Source organism: Trachypithecus francoisi, unplaced genomic scaffold, assembly GCF_009764315.1.
Source record: "Trachypithecus francoisi isolate TF-2019V2 unplaced genomic scaffold, Tfra_2.0 Lachesis_group2, whole genome shotgun sequence".
Taxonomy (NCBI): domain Eukaryota; kingdom Metazoa; phylum Chordata; class Mammalia; order Primates; family Cercopithecidae; genus Trachypithecus; species Trachypithecus francoisi.
This window is the reverse complement of record NW_022681465.1, coordinates 148,871,119-148,898,819: the sequence shown is the minus strand read 5'-3', so window position 1 is coordinate 148,898,819 and position 27,701 is coordinate 148,871,119. Positions and strand designations below refer to the sequence as shown.

The following is a 27,701-nucleotide window of genomic DNA, read 5'->3' as shown; positions in this document are numbered from 1 at the left end:
TCAAGCTGGTCTCTCCATCTTGCCGCCCGAGGGAGGCCTGACTTGGTGTGAGGCTGCGGTCTGCAGAGTGGAAGGCTGCAAGAACCTGGTTTGGAGTCTCACCTTCTGCATCTCCAGTTAATACGAGGTACAGCTTTCCTTTTTTCATTGCTTAGGCTGATTTGAGTGGAGTTTCTAATACTTGCAGCCCAGTTTCTGAGATTCCGCCATGGTAAGTACCTGCCCAGGTGCCGCAGGGCGTCTCTCTCTCCCTGGAGAGGCAGGTGCTCAGCAGCACCTGGGCCTGCTCGGTTATGGCTCTCGACAGGCACTCATATTACCCACCTCCCGTGCTTGAATGTAGGCTCCCTGTGGACAAGGACACCTCCCAATTTATTTTGGGATCCCCAGGGCCAGCCTCGCAGAATGCATGTGGTGGACAGCTGCTGCGGATGGATGAAGGGAATCATTATGGGGGGTTGTGTGTACCTTTCCTCGGAAAGAACTGAAAGTTCTGGGCGGGGATTTACATGTTTGCGTATCTACTCTCCGTGCCAGGTGTTTTACACATACGTAAATTCATTTATTCCTTGTAGCAATCCCAAGAGCCAGCCACAGCAGCAATTCCATGTTTTATAGATGAAGAGCCTGAAACTTTCATCTAGAGATGAATTAACACTTATTTAAGGTCCCACAACTAGTAAGTGTGCCAGGAAATGCTTAAGAATAGAGCTTGAAAAATCCCTTTAATGATTCTCTCCCTCTACCATTTATGTAAGTATATCTGTATGAGATAGATGGGTAACATTTTCTTCAATTCTGGCTTACAGTGGCTTAGGGTCATTATTTGAGATATTGGTTTTCATCAATTAATTAAATTTTTGGACTAACACAAAATTTCCCCCCAGCTTTACTGAGATATAATTGACAAAATTGTATGTATGTAAGTTGTGCAACATGGTGCTTTGAGATATATATATATATATATATATATATATATATAGTGTGAAATGATTACCGTAATCAAGTTAGTGAATACATCCATCACTTCACAAAGTTACCTTTTTTGTGTGGCAAATAAAAAAGGTAATTTTCTGATCTTTGTTGGCAGATTTCAAGTATACAATACAGCATAATTAGTTTTAGTCACCATGTTGTACACTGGATTTCCAGAACATACCCATCTTATAGCTGACGGTGTGTATCCCTTCACCAGCACCTCCTGTTTCCCCTACCTCCTAGCCCCAGGAAACACCATTCTACTACTCTCTGTTTCTGTGAGTCTGACTTTTTTTTAGATCTCATAGATAAGTGTGACTATGTGGTATTTGTCTGTCTGTGCCTGGCTTATTTAGCATAATGTCCTCCAAGTTTATTCATGTTGTTGCAAATGACAGGATTTCTTTCTTTTTTTATGACTGAATAGTATCCCATATCTAGATATCCCATATATAGATATCTCTATATATCTATATATATATAGATAATACACACACTACATTTCTTTGTCCATTATGTGTCCAAAGACACTTAGATCGTTTCCCCGTCTTGGCAATTGTGAGTAATGCTGCAGTGAACGTGGGAGTGCAGATGTGTCTTTGAGATACTGATTTTGTTTCTTTGAGGTGTATATCCAGAAGTGGGGTTGCTGGATCATATGGTAGTTCTATTTTCAATTTTTTGAGGAATCTCCCATAGCATTTCCTATAATGGCTGTACTCATCAAACATTAAGAGAAATTATTGATATATTGAAATTAGATGTTAATCACTGTGCTAAGTTCTGAGTGTACATGAGCAACACAAAAGTAGGCCTTGGCTTTCAAGCACACACATCTATGGTGTCACGAACCTGGCTTGAGTGTGTGTTGACCCTTACAGCCCCTGCTAACATCCTAGAATTTTGGATTTGGAGTGTGAACAGTAAAGTTGCACTCATTTTCTTTAAAGATAGAATGCTAAAAACTGTTATCAGTGAATTTTAGCATTCTGGTTAGTTGGCCCTTTGTTGAGCTTCATTATAATTGAGATTTTTCAGCTTTTTTCCAGACAATTGCACATCATTGATGATATTTACTGTCTTTGAGGCAGATTTCTGCCCATATTCCCATAATGGGCAGGGGGGAACAAAGAATCCTTTTAGGATTATATTTAATGCAATGCCTTATTCCCATGTTATAGATACAGAGCAGAATCTCTTATAAAACACCTCACTCTCCAGAAACTTCAGCATGTTCTAGATACGTTTGTACTCAGGGTACAAAGTAATGCTGAGACATTTTCGCTGTGCTCCTAAAGGCAAAACATGGATCTGGCTAGAGCAAGGAGTGCTTGTGAAAAATGTTTTCTCAGCTCTGTACTGTATATTTTTTGATAAACTGTTTTTTTTTAATGAATTCTTGGGACATATCAACCATGAAAGAGGTTGCAGCACATCCAACCTTTCACCGGAGTCCCTGGTGGTTTTGTATGTTAGAGGTGGTATATTAGCTTTCTAGTTCCTGCTCACAATTTGATAGTGCATTTTTTGGACTCTGCCACAAAGAGGTATGTAATCTGTGGCCTACTGTATTTAAGTAGGAAGCAGCTAAACTGTTCATGGCCTGCCGGTCACAAAGATGATGCCATGTTTAATCCGTTCCATCACCCTGCTCTGACACACTGTGTTTTTAAAAATTGAGATATGATTCACCCTTTCAAAGTGTAATTCAGTGATTTTTAGTATATTCACAAAGTTGTACAACCATCACCATCTAATTCTGGAACATTTTCATCACTTGAAAAAGAAACCTTGTACCCGTTGCCAGTCACTCCCCATTTCCCCACTTCCTTTTGCTTTTGGTAGCCACTAATCTACTTTCTCTCCTATGGATTTGCCTATTTTGAACATCTCATATAAATGGAATCATGCAGCATGTGGTCTTTTGTAACTGATTTCTTCTGTTTAGCAATGTTTTCAAGGATCATCCATGTCGTTGCATTTAATAGTATCTCATTCTTATTCATGGCTGAGTAATATTCCACTGTATGCATAGGCCACATTTTATTTATCCATTCATCAATTGATGAACATTTGGGTTGTTTCCACCCTTGACTCTTGTGAATATAGTAATTCCCCCTTCATCTATGGGGGATATATCCCAAGACCCCCAGTGGATTCCTGAAACTGCAGATAGTACTGAACCTCATTGTGATAGTCCATCTGGTAACCAAGATGGCTACTAACTGACTAATTGGCGAGTAGTGTATATATAGCATGGATTCACTGGACAAAGGGATGACTCATGTTCTGGACAGGACAGTGGGATTTCATCGTGCTACTCAGAATGGTGCATGATGTGAAATTTACAAATTGTTTATTTCTGGAATTTTATTATTTTTAAACTGTGATTGACTGTGGGTAACTGAGACTGTGAAAAGTGAAACCACAGATGAGGGGGACTGCTGCAGTGCTGTTATGAACATTCCTGCACAAGGTTTTGTGTGATTTTTGTGTGATTATGCATAAGTTTTGTGTGTTTTCAGTTCTCTTGGGTATGTATCTAGGAGTGGATTGCTGGTTTATATGGTAACTGTGTGTTTAACTTTTTGAGGAAATGTTGTTTTCCATGGTGGATGTACCATTTATATTCCCAGTAATGTACAGGGATTCCAGTTTCTTAGTATTCTTGCCAATACTTGTTATAGTTTGTTTTTTTACTTATAAATTTCCTAGTGGATGGTGACACACTATATTTTGCTGAAAGAAATGTGTAATCATTGTATTTTCACGTTTTCAGCCTTAAAATCCTATTCCATGCAAAAATAATCATTTTCTCTAAATCTTTATCTTTTACCTATTGAAGACTGTCATTGGAATAATTCAGTTATGTTATTTACTTGAACTTAGAGGCTAATCATTGAAAATCCTTAATTATGACTTGAGCTTTTGCCAGCTCTGAGGTGGGTTTTATTGAAAATTTCAACCATATCTAAAAAAACTCATTATTTACATGAAATTTTAAAATTATTTGGAATCACTTGACCATGTTCCCTTGCCCCAGACTATTTCCAGTGCCTCAGACTGTTAAATAATGTTATTGAAACAACTACAAACACAAGAGTTTCAAAGTCATTACTAAACATTGCAGAAGAAATATTTGCTTCCTTGCTTTATAAGTCACCCTGGCCAATGCCTTTGAAGATATTTTCAAATTGTTTACTGGCATTGTGCATTAAACTCTTTCTTCAGTGTAGGCTCTGTGCGCCAGAAAAATAGTAACTTTTTTCTTTGTTAATACTAAACTTTATGTTGACCATTATGATTCACAAACTTTTGACATTATGTTATCTCCTTGTGGTGGTTACATTATCCCTTTGAAGACAGATATTAATATTTTTCTTATATATATGAAAAATAGAAAGATTAACAATTGCCCAAGGATTCATAACTAATAAGTTGCCCATGTAGGCTTTCTATTTCATTTCTCATGATTTTTTTTTCCCTCACAACTGTGAACCCCAGATATCAGAGACAAGTCTCAGTTCGTTTAGAAAGATTATTTTGCCAAGGCCTGTGACACAGCCTCAGGACGTCCTGACCACGTGTGCCCAAGGTGGTCAGAGTACAGTTGGTTTTGTACATTTTAGGGAGACATGAGACATCAATAAACACATGTAAGATGAACATTGGTTCAGTCTGGAAAAGGTGGGACAACTCCCAAGTGGGGAGGGGGCTTCCAGGTCATAGGTAGATAAGTGACAAATGGTTGCATTCTTTTGAGTTTCTGATTAGCCTCTCCAAAGGAGGCAATCAGATATGCATTGATCTGTGTGAGCAGAGATGACTTTGATTAGAATGAGAGGCAGGTTTGCCCTAAGCAGTTCCCAGCTTGACTTTTCCCTTTAGCTTAGTGATTTTGGGGTCCCAATATTTATTTTCCTTTTACAAAGCACTCTCTTCTAAATGTAGAATTCTGTCATAACAAATATAAAAATGGTGGTATTAATACAATTCTCAATAGTTGCTCTTACTGCTTCAGTGATATGAAGAAACAAAAATTTAAGTTAATAATAAAGTCTCAGTAACATCTGCATTTACAAGTCTCTGGTCTACCAAAATACCCATTCACTTAGAATAGTGCTAGGCCCTGGAGAAACCCCTGGGTCAAGACATGGCGCTGGCTGGGTGTTGTGGCTCACACCTAGCACTTTGGGAGGCTGAGGTGGGCGGATTGCTGGAGCCCAGGAGTTCAAGACCAGCCTGGGCAATGAAACCTTGTCTCTACAAAAATACAAAAATTAGCTGTGAGTGGTGGCATGCACCTGTAGTCCCAGCTACTTGGGAGGCAGAGGCAAGAGGATCATTTGAGCCTAGGAGGTGGAGGTTGCAGTGAGCTGAGATTGTGCTATGGCACTCCAGCCTGGGTGACAGAGTAAGACCCTGTCTCAAAAAAAAGAAAAAAAAAAAAAGATATGGCCCTGTTCTTGAGAAGATCTCACTTTAGGGAATGTGGACAAGTCAATTGACTGTAACGTGTGTGCTGGATGCTGTAAAGGAGGTGTGTCTTGTGGTATACAGGGGAGGGAATGGGCCCTGGAAAAGCCTTCCCTGAGATGATGTGTATAGAAGAACCGGATCAGAGAATGGCAGTTCAGGTAGGGGCAGCTCTATGAGCTGAATGGTATGGAGGACCAGAGGAGATGTCGAGTGGAAATTTCAAGTGGTCTGAATGATGCAAACTTGGGGTGTATTTGCATGTATTGAGTTAAAAGTTTGTGTTGGGGAAGATGGAACAGAAAATAGGCCTGAAGAGGTAAGTTAAGACTAATTTGAGAAGGGCCTTGCCAAATGTCTTTGGTTTTTTATTCAATCTATGGAAAAGCATCAGAGGCTTTTGAATGGGAGACCTGCATGATTAGATTTGATTTAGAAAGAAAATGGAAAGTGATGGTGAGGATGGTTTGTGGTGCAGTGAGACAAGAATCAGGACGATTGGTTGAAGGTTTTCGCTGTAATTCAGGTGAGGAATATAAGGACCTGTATGGCAGAGCTAGTGGTACTTTAAAAAGAGACAGGTATTCCAGGTTTTTTAGCTGGAAAGTAGAATTTTCATATGTTAGTGATGGTCACAGTTCATAACCTGAGAATGTTTATTTGAACTCTTTTCTAGTGCCTAATATTCTTTACTAAATAAGGATATTTAAGTCTGTGACTTATTGTTTTCTAAAGGCGGTATTTGTTGGCTTACAGAAGTTGCAGATTGCCTTACAGAGAACTCTGATTCTGCACGTTGAAGAGTTTTTTTGTATTTGTTTTTAAACTTCAAATTTATTGAGACCTAATTTACATACAGTAAAATTCACCCTACTTAGTGTAGAGTTCGGAGTTTTGACAAACCTGTATCCTCAAGTATGTAACTACCACAGCAATCAAGGTATCACCCTATAAAGTTCTTTCCTGTGCCTTTGTAGTCAGCTCCCTTCTCTAACCCCCAGCCCCTGGCAACCCCTGATGTGATTTCTGTTCCTATGGATTTGCCCTTATTTACATAATATCACATCGATGGAATCATACAGTATGAAACCTTTTGTGTCTGACTTCTTTCACTTAGCATAGTACATGTGAGATTCATTCATGTTAATGCATGTATCAGTTATTCATGTTGACTACTGAGTAGTATTTCCTTATAGGAATATACCACAAATTATTTATCTTTTCATTTGTTGATGGATGTTTGTATTGTGTCCACTTTTTAACTGTTGTAAGTAAAGCTGCTATGAACATTCATGTACAAATGAACACATCTTTACATGGACATATAATACTCTTGGGTTAGTACCTAGAGGTTGAAAGTCTAGATCATATGGTAGATGTATATTTAACTTTTTAAGAAACCACCATACTGTTTGTCATAGCAGTTGTACCATTGTACATTCTCGTCAGTAGTGTATCAGAGTTCCCCTTCTTCCACACCTTCACCAGCACTTGGTATGGTCGGTCTTTTAAATTTAGCGTTGTAATAGATACATAGTGATATCTCATCGGGTTTAGTTTGTATTTCTCTAATGACTAATAATGATCATCTTTTTATGTGCCTGTTCTCTATCTGTATTTCTTCCTTGGCGAAGAATCTATTCAAATATTTTGCCCATTTTTATGGGGTGAGGATTTTTTTTTTCTTATTGTTGAGCTTTGAGAGTTCTTTATGTATTCCAGACACAAGGTTTTTTTTAAAATCAGATTTATACTTTGCAAAGATTTTTCTCACAATTTTTGGCTTGTCTTTTCATTCCCATAAAATTGTCTTTTGAAGAGTAGATATTTTAAACTTTGGTGAAGTCCAGTTTATAAATTTTTTTAATGAATTATGTTTTGTGTCATGTCTAAGCAATTTTTGCCTAACCCAAGGTCACAAAGATTTTCTCCATTGATTTCTTCACCAGTTTTATAGTTTTAGATTTTACATTCACGTCTTTTTTCCATTTTGAGTTCATTTTTGTATATGATGTGATCTACGGATCCAAGTTCATTTTTAAAAACATAATTAGCCAATTCTCACAGCACATTGGTTAAAAAAAGGTTATTCTTTATTGCACTGCCTTTTTAAAGACTATTCTTTTTTTTTTTTTTTTTTTTTTTTTTTTGAGACGGAGTCTCGCTCTGTCGCCCAGGCTGGAGTGCTGTGGCCGGATCTCGGCTCACTGCAAGCTCCGCCTCCCAGGTTCACGCCATTCTCCTGCCTCAGCCTCCCGAGCAGCTGGGACTACAGGCGCCCGCCACCTCGCCCGGCTAGTTTTTTTTTTTGTATTTTTTAGTAGAGACGGGGTTTCACCGTGTTAGCCAGGATGGTCTCGATCTCCTGACCTCGTGATCCACCCGACTCGGCCTCCCAAAGTGCTGGGATTACAGGCTTGAGCCACCGCGCCCGGCCAAGACTATTCTTTAAAGAGAGGTTTTAGGTTTACAGCAAAATTAAGAGGAAGGTACAGAGATTTCCCGTATACTCCCCGCCCCACAAATGTGTAGCCTCTCCATTATCATCTCTCCATGAGAGAGATTTATTACAATTCATGAACATATATTGATACATCATTATCACCCAAAGTCCATAGTTTACATTAGGGTTCATTCTTGGTATTGGACATTCTTTATATTTAGACAAATGTGTGATGGTTTGTATCTACCACTGTAGTATCATAGAGTATTTTCACAGCCCTAAGATTTACCTGTGCCTTATATGTTTATCCCTTCCTCCTGTCTAACTCCTGGCAACTGTTGATGTTTATTTTATTTTATTTTTTTACTGTCGTCATAGTTTTGCCTTTTACAGAAAGTTGTATAGTTGGAATCATGCAAGGATATAGCTTTTTCAGATTGGCTTCTTTCACTTACTAATGTATATTTAAGGTTCTGCCATGTGTTTTCATGGCTTGATAGTTCATTTCTTTTTAGTGCTGAATAATATTCCATTGTCTGGATATACCACAGTTTATCCATTCACCTACTGAGTGACATCTTGGTTGCTTCCAAGTTTTATTAATTATGAATAATGCTGCTATAAACATCCCTGTGGATGTTTTTGTGTGGACATAAGTTTTCAGCTCCTTTGGGTAAATACCAAGGGATGCAATTGCTAGACCATATGGTAAAAGTATGTTTAATTTTGTAAGAAACCACCAAAGTGCCTTACAAAATGGCTGTCCCATTTTGCATTCCCTCCAGCAGTGAATGAAAGTTCGTTTTGTTCCACATGCTTGTCAGCAGTTGGTGTTGTCAGTGTTCTGGCTGTTGGCCATTCTAATGGGTGTGTAGTGTTGGCTCATTATTGTGATTTTCACTTCCCTGATGACATAGAATGTGAAGCATCTTTTCATTTGCTTATTTGCCATTTATATATCTTCTTTGGTGAGCTGCCTAAGTTCTTTGGCCCATATTTCACTTAGGGGGTTTGTTTTCTTATTGTTGAGTTTTAAGAGTTCTTTCTGAGTTTTGGATAACAGCCTTTTATCAGGTGTGTCTTTTTCAGCTATTTTCGTTCGGTCATTGGCTTGTCTTTTCATTCTCTTGACATTGTCTTTTGCAGAGCAGAAATTTTCAATTTTAATGAAGTCCAGCTTATCGATTCTTTCTTTCATGGATTGTGCCTTTGGTATTTGTATCTTTTGGAATTTCTCCTATATTATCTTCTAGGAGTTTTATACTTTTGCATTTTACACTTAGGTTTATTAATTTTGAATTAATTCTTGTGAAGGGCATAGAGTCTGTGTCTAGGTTCAGTTTTTGCATGTGATGGCCAGTTGTTCCAGCACCAGTTGAAAATTCTTTGCTGCATTGAATTGCCTTTGTTCCTTTGTCAAAGACCAGTTGACTGTATTTATATAGGTCTATTTATGGGCTCTCTATTCTGTTCCATTGACTATTTGTCTATTGCTAATATCACACTATTTTGATTACTGTAACCTCATGGTAAGTCCTGAAGTCAGGTAGTGTCAGTCTTCTGGCTTTGTTCTTCTCCTTCAGTGTGGGGTTGGTTATTTTGGGTCTTTTCCTTTTCCATATAAACTTTAGAGTTGTTTTGTTGATATCCACAACATAACATTTCTGGGATTTTGATTAGGATTGCATTGAATCCGTAGATCAAGTTGGAAAGAACTACTATCTTGACAATACTGAGTCTTCCTATCCATGAGCATGTAATATCTCTCCATTAATTTAGTTCTTTTTGATTTCTTTCATCAGAGTTTTGTAATTTTAATTGTATAGATCTTGTGCTTTTTTGTAGATTAATACCTATTTTTGGTATTAATGTTATTTTTGGAGGTGCTAATGTCAGTGGGGTTGTGTTTTTAATTTATAATTCCACTTATTCATTATGAATGTATAGGGAAGTGATTAACTTTCATGTATTTACTTTGTATCCTGCAACCTTATTGTAAGTGATTTTAGGAGTTCTTTTGTCAGTTCTTTCAGATTTTTTACATAGACAATCATGCCATCTGTGAACAAAGACAATTTTATTTCTTCCTTCCTAATATATATATGTATTTAAATCTTACTGCAAATTAGCTGGGAATTCAAGCACAGTGTTGAAAAGGAGTGATTTGAAAGGCAACATTCTTGCCTTGTTCTTGATCTTACTGGGAAAGCTTCTCATTTCTCACCATTAAGTATAATGCTAGCTGTAGGTTTTTTGGTACATATATATATGTATATATTTAACCAAGTAGAGAAAGTTCCCCTCTATTCCTAGTTTACTAAGAGGTTTATCATAGATGGGTGTTGGATTTTTTTTTTCAAGTACTTTTTCTGCATCTATTGATAGGATCATGTAATTTTTCTTCCTTAGCCTGCTGATGTGATGGATTACATTAATTGATTTTTGAATGTTGAAACTTGCATGCTTGGGGTAAACCTCAGTTGGTTGTAGTATATAGTTCTTTTTTGGATTTGATTTGCTAATTTTTTTTGAGGATTTTTGCATCTGTGTTTATGAGGGACATTTGTAGTTTTCTTGTGCTATCTTTGTCTGGTTTTGGTATTGGGGTTATGCTGGCCTCATAGAATGAATTAGGAAGTATTTCCTCTACTTCTGTCTTCTGAAAGAGATTGAGAGACTTGGTATAATTTCTCCCTCAAGTGTTTGGCAGAATTCATTAGTGAACCCGTCTGGGCTTGGTGTTCTCTGCTTTGGAAGGTTATTAATTATTGGAAGGTTATTAATTATTGATTCATCTGTTTTTTTCTTGTGTGAATTTTTGCAGATTTTTATCCTTCAAGAAATTTGTTCATTTCATCTAGATTATAAACTTTTTGGGCATAGAGTTGTTCACAGTATTCCTGATAATCCTTTCAGTGTCTCTGGGATCTGTAGTGCTGTCTCCTCTTTGATTTTTGATGTTGGTAATTTGTGCCCTCTCTCTCTTTTTTCCCCTTAGCTTGGCTGGAGGCTTATCAATTTTATTGATCTTTTAAAAGAAACAGCTTTTGGTTTCATTGATTTTTTTTCTATTAATTTTCTGTTTTTGATTTTATTGATTATCCTCTAATTTTTATTATTGCTCTACTTTTGCTTACTTTGTGTTTTATTTGCTCTTCTACTCATTTCCTAATGTGGAAGCTTAGATGATTGATTTTAGGGCTTTTCTTTTTCTTTTCTAATATATGCATTCAGTGCTCTAAATTTCCATCTAAGTGCTACTTTCATTGCATCCCACAAATTTTAATAAATTGGATTTTCATTTTCATCCAGCCCAAACTATTTTTATTTTATTTTTTGAGATATGGCATCACTCTGTCACCCAGGCTTGAGTACAGTGGCATGATCATGGCTCACTGCAGCCTTGACCTCCCGGGCTTAGGTGATCCTCCCACCTCAGCCTCCCAAGTAGTTGGGACTACAGGAATGTGTCGCTGTGCCCAGCTAATTTTTGTATTTTTTTGTAGAGGCTGCATTTCACCATGTTGCCCAGCTGGTCTCAAACGCCTGAGGTCAAGCCATCAGCTTGCCTTGGTCTCCAAAAGTTCTGGGATTATAGGCGTGAGCCACCACACCCAGCCTCAAACTCTTTTAAAATTTCTTTTGAGATGTCTTCTTTGACCCATGAGTTACTTATTAATAGAAGTATGTTGTCTAATCTCAGTGTATTTTGAGATTTCCAGTTATCTTTGTTATTGATTTCTAGTTTAATTCTACTGTGGTCTGAGAGCATACATTGTATGATTTCTCTTCTCTTAAATTTGTTAAGATATGCGTTATGGCTCAGAATGTGGTCTGTCTTTGGTGAATGTTCCATTTGAGCATAAGACAAATGAATTGCCTTTGTACTTTTGTAAAAAAAATCACTTGTGGCCGGGCGCGGTGGCTCATGCCTGTAATCCCAGCACTTCAGGAGGCCAAGGTGGGAGGATCATGAGGTCAGGAGATCGAGACCATCGTGTCTAACGCGGTGAAACCCTGTCTCTACTAAAAAAATACAAAAAATTAGCCGGGCATGGCAGCGGGCACCTGTAGTCCCAGCTACTCGGGAGGCTGAGAGGCAGGAGAATGGCGTGAACCCAGGAGGTGGAGTTTGCAGTGAGCCGAGATTGCACCACTGCACTCCAGCCTGGGCGACAGAGCAAGACTCCGTCTCAAAAAAAAAAAAAAAAAAAAATCACTTGTTTGTATATGTTTATATGTGGGTTTACATCTGGACTTTCTATTCTGTTCCTTTGAGCTATGTGTCTGCCTTTATGCAGTACCACACTGTTTTGATTACTATAATAATTTTTGGAATCAGGTAGTGTTAGTACTTTAACTTTGTTCTTTTATTTCATAAATATTTTGGTTGTCTTAAGTCCTTTTCATTTCCATGTGAATTTTAAAATATACATGTCAATTTCTATATATAAACCTGGAATTTTTATTGTGATTACACTGAATCTATGTATTAATTTGAGCACAATTGACATCTTTTTTTTTTTTTTTTGAGACGGAGTCTCGCTCTGTCGCCCAGGCTGGAGTGCAGTGGCCAGATCTCGGCTCACTGCAAGCTCCGCCTTCCGGGTTTACGCCATTCTCCTGCCTCAGCCTCCCGAGTAGCTGGGACTACAGGCGCCCGCCACCTCGCTCGGCTTGTTTTTGTGTATTTTTTAGTAGTGACGGGGTTTCACCGTGTTAACCAGGATGGTCTCAATCTCCTGACCTCGTGATCCGCCCGTCTCGGCCTCCCAAAGTGCTGGGATTACAGGCTTGAGCCACTGCGCCCAGCCAATTGACATCTTAATAATACAGTTTCAGCATCCCAAGCTTGAAATCCTAAATACTCCAAAATCCAAAACTTGAGCACCAACATGTTGCTCAAAGGAAGTGCTCTTTGTAGAGCATTTTGGATTTCCAATATTCAGATTTGGGATGTTTCAGCTACTCAGTATAAAGAGCAAATATTCCAAAATCCTAAAAAATTTGAAATCCAAAACATTTCTCATCCCAGGCATTTTAGATAAGGAATACCCAACCTCTATTAAGTCTTTGAACAATATCTCTCCCTCCATGTATTTAAATCTTGAACTTTCCCCAGCAATATTTTGTAGTAGAGGTTTTTAACATTTTGTCAGATTTGTCTCTTAAATATGTCACATTTTTGAAGCTATTCTAAATGCTATTTTTAAAAATATTAATTTATGATTGTTAGTTGCTAGTATGTAGAAATACAATTAATTTTTATGTTGATTTGGTATCTCAGGCATCAGAAAACTTTTTCTGTGAAGGATCAGGTAGTAAATATTTTAGGCTTTGCAGGCCATATGGTCTCTATTGCAACTACTTAACTCTCCTTTTTACAGTATGAAAGCAGCATAGACAATATGTTAATAAATGAGTATCTGTGTTTCAAAACATTTTATTTACAGAAACAGAAAGTGAATTGGGTTTGGCTGTAAGTTGTAGTTTGCCAACCTCTGTTGTATCCTGCAACCTTGCTAAGCTTACTTGTTAGTCCTAGTAGCTTTTTAAAAAGTAATAATTTATTGAAGTAAAACTCACCTAACAAAAGTAACCATTTTAAAGTGATACATTTAGTGGCATTTAGTATATTCACAGTGTTGTACAACCACCACTACCTTTGTTTGGTTCTAAAACATTTCCATCACTCCAAAGTAAAACCCCTTACCCATTAGCAGTTTCTCCCCATTCCATTCCCTTCTTCTGCCAGCCCCCGGCAACCAGCAATCTACATTCTGTATCTATAGATTTATGTAATCTATATATGTCATATAAATGGAATTATACTATATGTGACTTTTTGCATCTGGCTGCTTTTACTATGCTTAATGCTTTGGAGTTTCACTGATGCTGTAGCATAAATCAGTACTTCATTCCTTTTTGTGGCTGAATATTTCATTGTTTATATATACTATGATTTATCTGTCATTCCTTTGTGGAGACATTTGGACTGTTTTCACCTTTTGGTTGTTGTGAATAATGCTGCTATGAACGTGTGAACATGTGTTTGCTTGAGTACCTGTTTCCATTCTTGTGGGTATATACCTAGTAGTGGAATTGTGGGATCATATGGTAATTCTGCATTTAACTTTCTTTTTTCTTTTTCGAGACAGGGTCTCACTGTCATCCAGGCAGGAATATGATGGTGTGACTATGGCTCACTGCAGCCTCAGCCTCCCAGGCTCAAATGATGCTTCTACCTCAGCCTCCCAAGTAGCTAGGAAAACAAGCATGTGCCACCACACCCAGTTATTTTTTTTTTTTAATTTTTTTGTGGAGATGGGGTCCCACTGTGTTGCCCAGGCTGGTTGTGAACTCCTGGCCTCAAGCAGTCCTCCTACCTTGGCCTCCCAAAATGCAGAGATTCCAGGCATGAGCCACCACACCTTTTTGAAGTCTAGTAGTGTTTTTTAATTTTTAAAGATCATATCAGAATTTCTAAATAGATGATCATGTCATCTGTTTTGTTTTACTTCTTTGGTGATGTGGATGCCTTTTATCTTTCTTGCCTGATTGGATTGGCTAGAGCCACCGGTACGATAGTGAATGAAAGTGGTGACAGCAGACCATGTTTTGTTACTGTTCTTAAGAGGAAAGTATCCATGAAGTGTGTATAATGCTGGAAGATGGTTTTTTGTGTGTGATGCCCTTTATTAGGTTGAGGAAGTTCTTTCTATTTCTAGTTTGCTGATTTTTTTTTTTTAATTGAGAGTGTATGTTAGACTTTGTCAAATGCTTTGTCTGGCATCTTAATCACATGGATTTTTCTCTTTTCCACTATTGTGAATTGCATTGGTTGATTTGTAAATGCTAAGTCAAATCTATATTCCTGGGATAATCCCTTGGTCATGATGTATCTTCCTTTAATATATTATTATATTCTATTTGCTAAGATTTTGGTTAGAATTTTTGCATTTATGTTCACGAGGGATATTAGTGTGTAATTTTGCTATATTTTGTCTAATCTAGCTATCAGAATAATGCAGACCTCATGGAATTAGTTGAGAAGTATCCCCCCTCTTCAGTTTTTTTGGAAGTTTCTGTAGAATTGGCAAATAACAGAATAGCCTCCCTCAGCCTTATGCATGACTTTGATTAATTAAGAAATGCAGGGCTGGAAATTTGTGTGCAGTTATTGTGTTCATACTGCTCTTCATCATTTGCCTCACTTCTGTACATTTTTGGGGATAGCATTAAAAAATTCCCCCTTTCTCTTAGATTTTCATGAGGACTTAAAACACAGCTAACATGCATTGAATGCTTGCTATATGGTAGTTGAGCTAAGTACCTTATATATATTTTTCAGATGTAGAAACAGATACAAAGTGGTTATAGAATTTTCTCAAGATCACAGACTTAGTAAATAACAGAAGCAAGGCTTGAACCCAGATTTGTTTATTCCAAAGTGGTAAGACCACTAAGGTCTTAACAGTTATTGACACTTAGTATTCATATAAGACATTGTTTTTGTATTTAAAGTGAGTAGTCATGTATATGCTTTGAGTTTTTTCACTTGTCATGTAGGTGATCTAAAGAGATCACATGGTTGCCTTCTCTGGGGATGGGCAGAACATAAAACTAATTAAACATTACAGGGGCATCCATTAATATTAAACGAGCAAGGCTTTGTGCTGCTGAACTCCAGCTCATCCTTTAACACCTAGCACAGTGAAGACATCTTCTGACAGGCTTTCCAAAAAACATAGCTGCACTTGTTTGAATGAATTCAAAGCAGTTTGTGCCTGCATTGGATACAACTGAATGGCAATTACACATTTGCTTGGCTGCCTTTCTCTATATACTTTTAATACACAGTTATTGAGATTTAATTTATATACCATATAAAATCCACCCATTTTAAGTGTAGCATTTATTAAATTTACAGAATTGTGCAACCATTACTACAGTCTAGTGTTAGAACATTTCCATCACCCCCAAAAGTATCCTCATGTGCCCATTTGCACTTAAACCCTAATGTTATCCCTAGCCATAGGAAACCACTGATGTGCTTTCTTTTTCTGTATAGATTTGCCTTTTCTGGACAGTTCATATAAGTGAAATAATATATGGTCTTTTGTGTCTGGAGTCTTTTAGCCTGATTTTGAGGTGTGTCCATATTATAGCATGCAGCAATATCTCACCTTTTTTTTTTTTTAAAGAGATGAAGTCTCACTCTGCTGCCACAGGCTGGAGTGCTATGACACGATCTTGGCTCACTGCAACCACCACCTCCCGGGTTCAAGCAATTCTTCCACCTCATTCTCCTAAGTAGCTGGGACTACAGGCGTGCTACCACGCCCAGCTAATATATATATATATATATGACAATGTGTTGCTCTTTTTGCCCCGGCTGGAGTGCAGTGATGCTATTTCGGCTCACCACAACCTCTGCCTCTTGGGTTCAAGCAATTCTCCTGCTTCAGCCTCCTGAGTAGCTGGGATTACAGGCATGCGCCACCACGCCCGACTAATTTTGTATTTTTAGTAGAGACAGGGTTTCTCCATCTTGGTCAGGCTGGTCTCGAACTCCCAACCTCAGGTGATCTGTCCACCTTGGCCTCCCAAAGTGCTGGGATTACAGGCGTAAGCCACTGTGCCCAGACAATGTTTTGTATTTTTTCATAGAGACAGGGTTTCACCATGTTGGCCAGGCTGGTATCGAACTTCTGACCTCAAGTGATCCACTTGCCTTGACCTTCCGAAGTGCTGGGATTACAGATATGAACCAGCGCGCCCAGCCAGCAGTATCTCACTTCTAATGACTGGGTAGTTCTCTACTGTATGCCACATTTCGTTTATCTGTACATTAGTTGATGGATATTTGAATTGTTTCCACTTTTTGGCTGTTAAGAATAATGCTGCTATGAACATTTGCATACAAGCCATTGTGTGGACACGTTTTCATCTCTTCTGAGTAGATACATAGGGGTAGAAGTGCATAGTCATTTGCCTTTCATCTTTAATTCCTTGAGGGCAGGAACCTCTCCTTGGAGTCTTAGTATTGCCTTAATGGTCTTTGAATTACTTCATCTAGCATGCTTGCCACATAGTGGGTCTTGAAATTGATCAGGAGGTATTTGTGACGTATTCTCACGTTTTGTGAGCCTTTGCTTGTTTTTGTGCACACCGTCCCCCTTGCTATATTGAAAGAGTTTCATTTTTATCTTGATTCTTTGCAATCCTAGCGAACAATTATAGTGGTTTTGGATGACCTAGACTTTTATTTCTAGCAAAACCCCATGTATATACTCATAGTACTTTTAAAACAATGCAACTTTTTAACAAAAATAGAAAAACATATGCCTTATTTACATTATATACACATTATAACCCTATTGAATATTTTTGGTGAGGGTACATAAGGTGAACAGAATATAAATTGTCTCTTGAGTAGAGTGAAGAAAGTTTTTTGAGTGTCTGATATGGTCTGCACAAACTCTTTTGTTCTGAGACTTAACATGTTTGTAACCAAGTGAAGTAAAAATATTTCCCTAACAAAGTACTGCCTCATTTTAACTAGGAAACAGGAAGCCTAAATAGAGGGAGGGCAGGGTTATTTCACCAGAAAGAAAGTGCTATAAAGTTACCAATACTGTTAAGAATGATTTACTTTCAGTTAAAAGAGATTAGTTGAAATTCTAAAAAGAAAATCACCTTGTGTAAAAGTCTCTGTATTTTCAACTTTTTTTCTACACCCAAAGTCTGGCTCTTTACTTGCAAAACTAGGAGCAAATTTTAACTTGCACTGTGGTTTTCATTTATAAACAACTTTCTTCCTTGGTTTGACTGTATCCTATATGCTGTTTATCACTTGAAGAAACGTTTGATTTTCCTGTGGGCATTAGTGGGCATTAGTGAGACAGACTCCCTGTTGTGTATTAGACAAACCAGAGGGCATTCTGTAATCTGTGGGCAACTACTATTGTCCACCATCAACCACCCTAGGGTACAGGACACGTTTTTAAGAGAAGGAAATACAATAGTCCCCCCCTTATCTGCAGTTTCACTTTCTGTGGTTTCATTTACCCTCAGTGTAGTATGATTTTTTGAGAGATCACATTCACGTAACTTTTATTACAGTATATTGTTGTAAATGAGTTATTGTTAATCTCGTGCTGCATCTAATTTGTAAATTAACTTTATCATAGGTATGTAATATAGGAAAAAGTATACAGTTCAGTACTGTCTGTTTCAGGCATCCATTGGGAATCTTGGAACATATCCTCCATAGATAAGCAGGGACTAATGTATCATTGTTAAATTTCTAAGTCAAAATTGATATGGTAGCAAAACAGATTAAACGAGGACATGTCAGAAGACCAGACACATAATGATCAATATGGGCTCATTCGCCCTAGTTAGCGCATATTAATAATTTCTCAAGTGGTTAAAACTATGGATTCTGGAGCTTTGTGACTCTAGGCAAGTTAATCCTTTAAGCCAGTTTCCTGATATAAATATAATGAGGATATAATATCACTGCTTTACAGTAGTACTTTAGAGGGGTACTAAGATAAAATGAGATATGTTGAATGATCATTGTGCCTGGCACATAGTAAGTGCTCAATAAAGCGTTAATTTAAAACAGAAAAACATAACCAGTTCCCTGAGAGGCCCATAGGCCAGAGACATGCTCTTTGACATCTGATAGATGAATGGCCTCATTAAAGGCTTTCCATTCAAACTTCAATAACATGGGAGCTAGGGGCTATGAATCAGTTGCTTCAATTCTGAGCCTGTTTACTTTCTTATAGAGTTTACTTATAAAATGGAAACGAGAATAATCTGCCTCGTTATTTTCATGCCATTCATTCATTTGGTGAGGCTTGTTAAAAATGTGTGTGAAGGTGTTCTACAGAAATGTAAGGTTACTACTAAAAGTGAATGGTAGAGCCATAATGGGTATACATATTGATGCCATATCTGGTATCTCTGCATTATACCTGAAGACACTGGGAAAGGTTTGTTACACACTTTTCCAATCACATACTCTAAGTGACTGAGGGTAGCAATAGTATTTTTCTTATTCATGTTGTATCTTCAATATTATATAGTAGGCAGGTAGCAAATACTTGGTGCACATGATGATGGATAAGGCAAATTTGGCTTTTAAATCACAATGCTTTTTTTCTTAGTGATGGAGATCTCTTGTGAAAAAAAAACGTACTCAAAGAAGTTTGTTAGGTCATCCAGTTCCTGGATATGGCCTCAAAATCAAATGTTCTGGAAAACACTGAATGGATTGTATAGAATAGCTGACTTGCCACTACCCTGCCCCACCTTTCTATTCTATGTGCAATATTGCTATGATATTTATATTAAATGTTTATTTGCTTTTCTTGAAGAGTTGATTTTAAAATAAGCCAAGAATTTTGACTGTTTGCTTACATAAAATATAATATTTTGTGATAAAGACATACATTTGAGGCAGCCTCAGGAGTTTCTCCTTCCCTTAGTACCCTTTGCAGTAATTGGCACACAACCATTTGAGGCATGGATGGGATAATCTTCAGGTCTTTGGCACCAGGGCTAAGCTTATTTTGAATTTATGCCATATTAGCATGTGAACATTGCCACACCGACCATATTATCTTAGGGTTCCTGAAGCGGGGGTAACTCTACTTTTAGTAGAACAAAAATCAGATTGGACAATCGGAACTGTACAAGTTCTACAAAAGCATGCTGGAGTCACATAATGAAAAAGCAGATTTTTTTTTATTATGATGTTTCTCCATATTTGGCATTGCTGTAAATGGCTAACTAACATTTACTGCCAATTCGGTACAAATGTGTGGTTTGGTAATACCAGAACAGCAAATTTAAATGAAAAAATAAAAGTTAAACATTTCCACACAAGGTTTTACAGTCTGACATTTCACTGCGTAGGTAAAAAGACACTTTTTTTTTTAAACTACAGATTATTATTCAGCATGAATAAAAAACTACAACTTTTATTTTTAAACAGGAGTCACTGGTTTTAATTTTTACACATTTTAAAATTACTGTGATAAAAAATAATGAAAAAGCTTCTTAATAATGCCATACACAGTATAATATAGATTTGTCCCCATTATATAGCATTTAATATACAAAATAGAATATTGACACACTTGAATCTATATGTAGTTAAGCAAGTTATTTGAGGAGGGTATTTTCATACAGCCTTTCATCAGAAAATAGAATCCTTTCAGACATTTTCTAAAGAGAAGCAAATCCTTTCCTGAAAACCTGGTCACTAATCCTGGGTGGACCAGGTTGCTTGAAAATAGTCTGGGATATTATGAAACTCCACCCAAAGGGCTTCAAGTGTCCTCCTTACACTTTTATTTCCCTTCTGACACTAAAACCAGGCACATAAAAAAACACATTCACCTACAGCTACAGTCAGGGAGTGACCAGCCAAGATCGAAATCTCACTGAAGGCTGCCATGGTTCTGGAAGTTTGACAGATCAATGTATTGTATAACAATATTTTTCATTCCATGGTGGTGTAGTTTTTAGGGTTTTTAAAAGGGAACTAAAATTATGAGACTTAGGTGAAACTGGAATTGCTCCCTAGCCTCTGAATTCTCAAGGGAGCGTGACTTTCCTTCTTGGGCATGCCCAGAGCTCATCCCATGCTAATTATCCAGCACTTCATAGACACAAGTCATGCTAGTTTTCCTTTTGGGATGGCCAAGGTTTCCTCCCACAGTTTTAGGCATTTGGGTATATATACCCCAAAAGTGTTATGTCCTAAGTGCCTCAGTTCTGCCTGTATAGTATCCCACAGAATGCCTACAAACACTGAGGAGGTCACTTTTTTACACCAGTAATTAAAAATACTTTTCAGGATTTGTTGTGAGTAACCAACTCTCACTGAAGTCACTACAAACTTCAATAGTTTGGGTTGGGATAACCAGATAACACATACATAGGAAATAAAGCTGCTTTCAAACAGCACCACCATATAGCACTTAAATCCCTAATTAAACATAATTAAGATGACTTTCTTTTCCCTCACGTATTCTAAAAGGGCACAGCTTCTTTTCCCATTTAATGAAAAGCCTCCTATAGTTGATGAATATCAGTTGACTTATTATTGACAGCAAAGTACACATAATCTTTTTTTCATTGAGTTCTATTTTTTGAGCGCCAAGATTGTTGGGACGAAAATCAGATTAATATGTGAGATGTGCTTTCTGGTTTTAACCACATAACGTTCTATAAATGAACGATAATCTACATTGTAGAAGCTCTTTTTGAAACTTAACACTGTCATTGATAAAAATATTCAAGCAGTTTTCTTAGGCACCAAAAATTTATCCAGCTGGGTTACAAACCATCTTAAAATATTACATTCCCTTTTAGAGAGCATTCAAAAAGCAAATGATTGTTTTTTATTAAATAATTTCTCCAAAATACTGAAAATAACAAATAACATTCAAAAAGCATTCAAAGAAAACAAAAACATGTCCTCATTTTATTTGGAAATAAACTTTTGTTGTAGGATAGAAAGGAATTAGTGTATTATTGGCAACCTATGAGATTCTGCACTATTTACATATTGCTGGTACCTCTATGCAAACTATTGCCAAACTTCTATTGTCATTCAACTGCTGGGGGAGGGCTGTATATGAAAGTAACCCGCTATTAGATGGTGCCTTTAAGTATGTAAGCACCACTTTACTGTCTCCTGTTTACATACTTTAGTGCAAGGGGAGATTGAGTAAACTAAACCTGCGCTGACAGACTCACTGTTGGAATGAGAAGGGTGGTCAGAATGGGAGGCAGAGGGTAACTTCCTCTGTAATCTCATTGGGTCAGAGCCTCAGCAACCTTCACTGCACACAGGACCAGTCTCCATCTCCCTCTTCCCCTAGAGCAAATTGTTTGGTTTCTGAGACCATCGCTGCCTGTATGAATGCATGTACAAACTATAAATCATATAGGTTATCCATCAGCATTTCTTTGACCCCTACAAAAAATATATAACATGTCATGATAAAACAATCTCATCTAAAAATCATTCTTATTTTACACTATACAAGCTATTTTACAATCATTTTAATAAATTGCATGTAAAGCTGCAGTAGCCCTTCCCTTCCCAGATTAGTGAATACCAATATGATATATATCTGAAACTATAACTAAATATAAAAATATATTAGAAGTTCCATATTTTTAATATTAGATTTTCAGTTTTCTATTACACAAATAATTTGGCCACCTTGAATAGAAATCAAATTTCTTGTGGCTTAGTAAATATGTTAAGTTTTGAGTTTACAGAAACTTGGTAAGGTGCACACAGAAAGGGCTACTACAGCTTCTATTTTGTTTAAAATAATTTTCAACAGTGAAGAAATTCACAGGACTTGTGTTAAACTCTATGGCACACATTAGGGATGTGTAGTTTTACAAACATGGATGTCTGACATACAGTTCTAAATCACAAAAATCAGTAGCTGAGCTTTCCTGTACCATCAGGAAAGATTAACCAATTGGTGACAGATGGGAATGTGAAAATGGGTGTCTAGCCATTTTTGCCATATTAGAGATTTAGTTTTGGGGTAAAGTTTAGTGAGAGGAATTACTTGCTCTGATTAAAATTCTCTCAGCTGTGTTACAGCTGGTTCTCTGGAATCACAACTTTTAAGAAGTTATACAAACTACTTCAAAAGGTCCTGAAAGACAAATAGTTTACCAGCTTTCTTGCCATATAGCCTTTGCAAAAATAGGGCATTAGGTACAGACAGGGCCTCTTGGTAGTGATTTTTAAATCAGTCTTTTGCAACCATCATCCACAGTTTACCCAGCAGGTCCCTGGACTAGGTGCTGTATACCAGTTAGGACGGTGAATTTGCACAACCTATATAATTCTCCACTGAAGCAGATATATACAAAATATGAGCTTTTTTTTGACAAGAATACTGGAGATTTGAGTCAATTTTGTGGTCTTCTGATAGCTAAGTGCCATCAGGTTAGAAGCACCAACCCATTTTCACACAGAAGATTAATGTTTAGAGTTTATTTGGGAAAGCTACGAACTAGCTGCCCATCTTAAACAGCTGTACAATAACTTGAATAAAAAATTATGTAAGAAAAAATGAGCAAGCGTAGTTCACTAAATATAAAGGAAATTGTTAAAACCAGACAGTAATAGCTATAAAAGGCACAACTTCCCTTTTCTGATATACACTTGTAAACTTTTTTTCAGGTTTCCATGCATAAATCAAAAATGCTATCTTAACTATACAGGGGGGGAATACACCAACAGAAAGTCTAGAAAATTTCATCCAGCCAACTGTGAAAAAGTATGAGCAGAAAGTTCATCACACAGACTTTGGGCACTGGTGGTTTAGGTGCCATCCTTCTTTGACTATGGAGATTACATCCACATGTTAAGGTTTCTAATTTCTGGGATATACTAACTAATGAAATTTCACTGTTTACTCTCCCATCACTGAAAAGTGATGACTCAATTGCTTCTGTTGCCAAGTCTTGGCCCTCTATAAACCACATGTAGTGCGTATTTAAAACAAAACAACAGACGAAAACAATAAAAAATAAAACAACCTCTACAGGACAAACTGATAGTTTATACAATAAAAGCTATTAATTCGACTTTCTTTAAGGCAACCATTCTTATTAAGGCAGTCACTTTTGATGAAACAGAAGTTTTTTGATATTTCCATTTGAATATTTTGGTATCTGATTGGTGATGATTTCAGCTAACATCTCTGGGAATTCAATACTCATGGTCTTATCCAAAAATGTTTGGAAGCAATAGTTAAGAAGATTTTCAACCACCTGCAAGAGAAGATATAGTAATGATTAGGCTTCAAAATTGGTCAGTGGGAACAGCTCATGTTTGTTGTCCTCTATTTTGGAAGAATTATCTGGCCTAGAATATACCAATCTCACTGAAATTCCCCAGGTGAAAAATAAGCACTTCCGTACAAGTTTCTTTGATTGTATGTAGAATTATATGGAATTATTTCATGAACCGCTGTGGTACCTATATAAAGGGTACATTATTCTAATTTAATGGATTAATCATACTTTTTAAAAAGTGTTATTCAATTCTATAATAACATTGTGATTTTATAAGATGAAAGGATAGTTCATAATTGGTCTTAGGAAAAATGTCTACAAAACTGAAGTTCATAAGTTGAACTGAAGCTATCACCAACATCCACAAACTGGGGATGGGGCGGGGGTGCTGTTGGTATATAATTATATGCACTAATTAAAACATACTTTATCCCAGAAAATTCTTATATTTGGCTTTATGTTCAACACTTACTTCATGCATAGAATCCAAGAGTTTTGTCAGTTGATAAAACCGCTGCCAGTTCTGGCTGGAGTTTCCTTCCCTCTTGACAATGGCTTTTCCTAGCTCTTTGATGTAGGTCATTCTAATTTCATCAAATAGCTCTTGGCTCTTCAGACCGTCCTTAGGAACTAAAAGGTTAAGATGAAGTCAATTAAAGGATTTTCTTTTTCTTTTCTTTTCTTTTCTTTTTTTTTTGAGATAGGGTCTCAATGTGTCACCCAGGTTGGAGTGCAGTGGCATAATCATAGCTCATTGGAGCCTTGACCTCATTTGCTCAAGTAATCCTCCCACGTTAGCCTCCTGAGTAGCTAGGACTGTAGGCACAAGCCACCGGGTCTGGCTAAATTTTTTTGTAGAGACAGGATCTCCCTATGTTGCCCAGGCTGGTCTTAAACTCCTGGGCTCAAGCAGTCCTCCTGCCTAAGCCTCCCAAAGTGCTAGGATTACAAGCGTGAGCCACCGTTTCCAGCCAAATTTCTTGCTGTAACTTTTCATACATGCAAGACGGGCACTTAACACTGTGTACTCTTAATGCACCCTAAAATATAAGCATTTTCTCAGGATTATTAAACTACAGCCAAGAGAAAATGCAGGATAACAAAGAATTGGAAGACTTAACCTTGAGTAAATCACTTGATTTCTCATCTATAAAATGGAACTGGTGATGATACCTTCCTCCTTAGCTCACAAAGCTATCTATCTGGAAGACCAGATGAAATAATACAGTGATTTTTAGTTAACTTTGTCTGCCATTCTGCACTTGAGTTTAATTCTGGTATTGAGATAGATAGAAGGCTTCAACAACAGTGTTTATTCCAGCAATTACATCTTAGAGTATCTGTGATATCACCAGTTAACTATAACTTTAAAATCGCCATGCAATACATTTTGTTCTAATGTAGCTACTAGATATGTCTTAATAGGGAGCAGATCTCTGTCCTTCCTTAGGTACATGGATTACTGGTTAGTGAAACTGGTATAAAAATTTTGGGGGGATACATTACATTACTCTTCAAAAAATGGTACTAATAAGGACAAGGAACAGAGGTTAATCATGGTTTCACTGAATCCTGTGGAGATTAGGACTTTTGTAGAGTGCCACATTTTTCACAGTGTGCTCCTGGGAACACTGATTCTTTTTAACTATGGTTAGAGGGAGAAAAAGGATTTGGTGGTCAAAGTTTGAGAAAAGCTAAATGTTTAATACATATTAGGCAGACTTCTGAATTTCAGTACTTCTTGGAGATACTACCATGCACTCTCCAGAGAGGGGGAATGCATTATTTCCCAAACTGAAACTTCACTGCTGCTGACATTTTTAGAAGATGCTGGTATAAAGGAAAAGCTATGGATTTAGGAGCTTTGAGATGTCTTAACCTGTTTTTTTTTTTTTTTTGCCCAAGACAGAGAGTCTCGCTGTGTGGCCTAGACTGGAGTGCAGTGGTGTGATCTCGGCTCACTGTAACTTCCACCTCCCAGGTTCAAGCAATTCCACCTGCCTCGGCCTCCCAAAGTGCTGGGATTTCAGGCGTTAAGTCACCGTGCCCAGCCAAGAGGTCTTATTTCTTACTTGCCATGTGAACTTGAATATAACCTCCTTGAGCATCTTTCCTGCTCTTTTTCATTGGATTATGATTAGAATTAGACTAATGACTATGTATGAAAATGTTTGATTCCATAAAGCATTACTTGACACTTTGATATCAGTATTAACATGAAATGAAGACTGCTTAATCAGGAGTGATAATCAGGAGTGATAAGGGCATTCTATGTTAACAATGGGTTAATTTTACACATTACTATACTATAGAAAATCTTATTGCAAAATTATAAAACAGTGATTGCTTATAGTTTTTTTCCCTGCTGGTTAGTCCTAATTCTAAAAATAAAATTCTAAAAATAAATAACTATGGTGAAGCCCAATTCAGTATGCATATAACATAATTTCATCCATCTCAAATTTTTTGTTTAATGTTTTAGTATTGAAATCACTAACATTACATCCTCTTTTGGCTGCAGGAAGTAAGTACAGCCTGGCATTCCCCTCCTACTGGAAAACTGGACAACAAGCAATACATGATTATGATCCCTAGGAAAACAGAAACAAATATGGTAAGCCATACCTAGCCTAGGAGCAAGAAATCTTAATTCTAAGCCTTTTTGCTTGAAAGTAATCATCATACTGCAGAGCAGGGAAAGGGAACCCAGAGTCTAGCAATCTTGCTGGGTTGAGGAGAAAGAGATTGAAGTTTGGGGAGGCTAAAGCAGCTTTAATTTATAGGTTAGACTACTGGAAACTAAGGAGGTACACAAAGTAAAAATTCGTGTATACTTAGGGTGAAATCCCTTGAGGCCATAGAGGAAAGAAAGATCTAATTAAATATGCAGGGAATTCAGTAGAGACCTAGGGGCCACATCTCAGAAGCAAGGCTAAATTAGTCCCAGCAAAAAGGCTACTATGGATCAGCGATTCTCAAAAGGGAGGGGGAGAGTTTGCCTCCAAGGGGATATTTGGCAGACAATCTATAATTATAAAAACCTTTGTCTCAGAATCAATAATTTGACATTTCTGAAACAGTCTACCCAAGAACTGCATTCTTTTCAAGTATACACAGAACATTAATCTAGAACATAAAACAAGACTGATTATACTTAGGAGGATTACGTCACACAATGAATGCTCTCTGACAAAAATGAGATTTAAACAGAAGTCAGTAACAAACATATCTGTAGAAAAACCCAAATGTTTGGAATTTGACATTTAGTGAGCTATGGATTAAATAAGGCATCATAAGAAAAACTTTAAAATCTCTAGTACTGAAAACATAGCATATCAAAATGTGTGGGATGCCATCAAGACAGTGCTTAGAAAATTTACAGCATTAAAAGCTTTTATTAGAAAAGAAAGCTCTCAATTATATATGCTTCTACCCTAAACTGGTAAACTAAACACAAGAACAATGGAAAGGATAAAGAGTAGAAACAGATAACTAAGAACATGCATAAACAACAACAAAATCAAGACCAAGCTGGTTCTATGAAAACATCGGTAAAACTGAGAACTTTTAGCCAGACTGATTAAAAAAAAAAAAAAGCAAGAATATATTAAATACCAATGTCAGGAATGAAAGGGAATAACGCTAGAGATACTGGAACCATTAGAAGAATATTATGAATAACTTTTATACCAATAAATTCAACATTTGAAGGAAACAGTTAAATTCCTTCAAAGATGTAAACCAACAAAGCCCACTCAATAATAAGCAAATATCAGTAAACATTTGATGAATTTGTACTTGAAAACCTTTAAAGCCCACTCAATAATAAGCAAATATCAGTAAACATTTGATGAATTTGTACTTGAAAACCTTTCTACAAAAAAGTCTCCAAGCAAACCAAGATGGCTTCGCTGCTGAGTTTTACCAGACATTTAAGGAAGAAATA

The 27,701-nt window shown here is 37.1% G+C and overlaps 1 protein-coding gene and 1 long non-coding RNA gene across 8 annotated transcripts in view; one reads left to right on the top strand and one right to left on the bottom strand.

The window, feature by feature from the left end:
• LOC117065682 lies at positions 1-27,351 on the top strand. The gene is made up of 2 exons (XR_004430019.1): positions 1-127; positions 26,277-27,351. It is a non-coding gene; the product is annotated as an uncharacterized LOC117065682 (long non-coding RNA).
• NR3C1 (nuclear receptor subfamily 3 group C member 1) overlaps positions 21,376-27,701 on the bottom strand; it is a 123,492-nt gene continuing 117,166 nt past the window's right edge. For 5 of the 7 annotated variants that reach the window (XM_033180788.1, XM_033180789.1, XM_033180790.1 and 2 more), the window contains 2 exons: positions 24,228-24,385; positions 22,834-23,731 (listed from right to left, as the gene is read on the bottom strand). In XM_033180788.1, the coding sequence (XP_033036679.1) occupies positions 23,579-23,731; positions 24,228-24,385 (311 nt within the window). In that variant the 3' untranslated portion in view covers positions 22,834-23,578. Of the gene's footprint in view, positions 23,732-24,227; positions 24,386-27,701 lie in introns of all 7 variants that reach the window. The other 2 variants (XM_033180795.1, XM_033180794.1) reach the window with 1 other exon arrangement.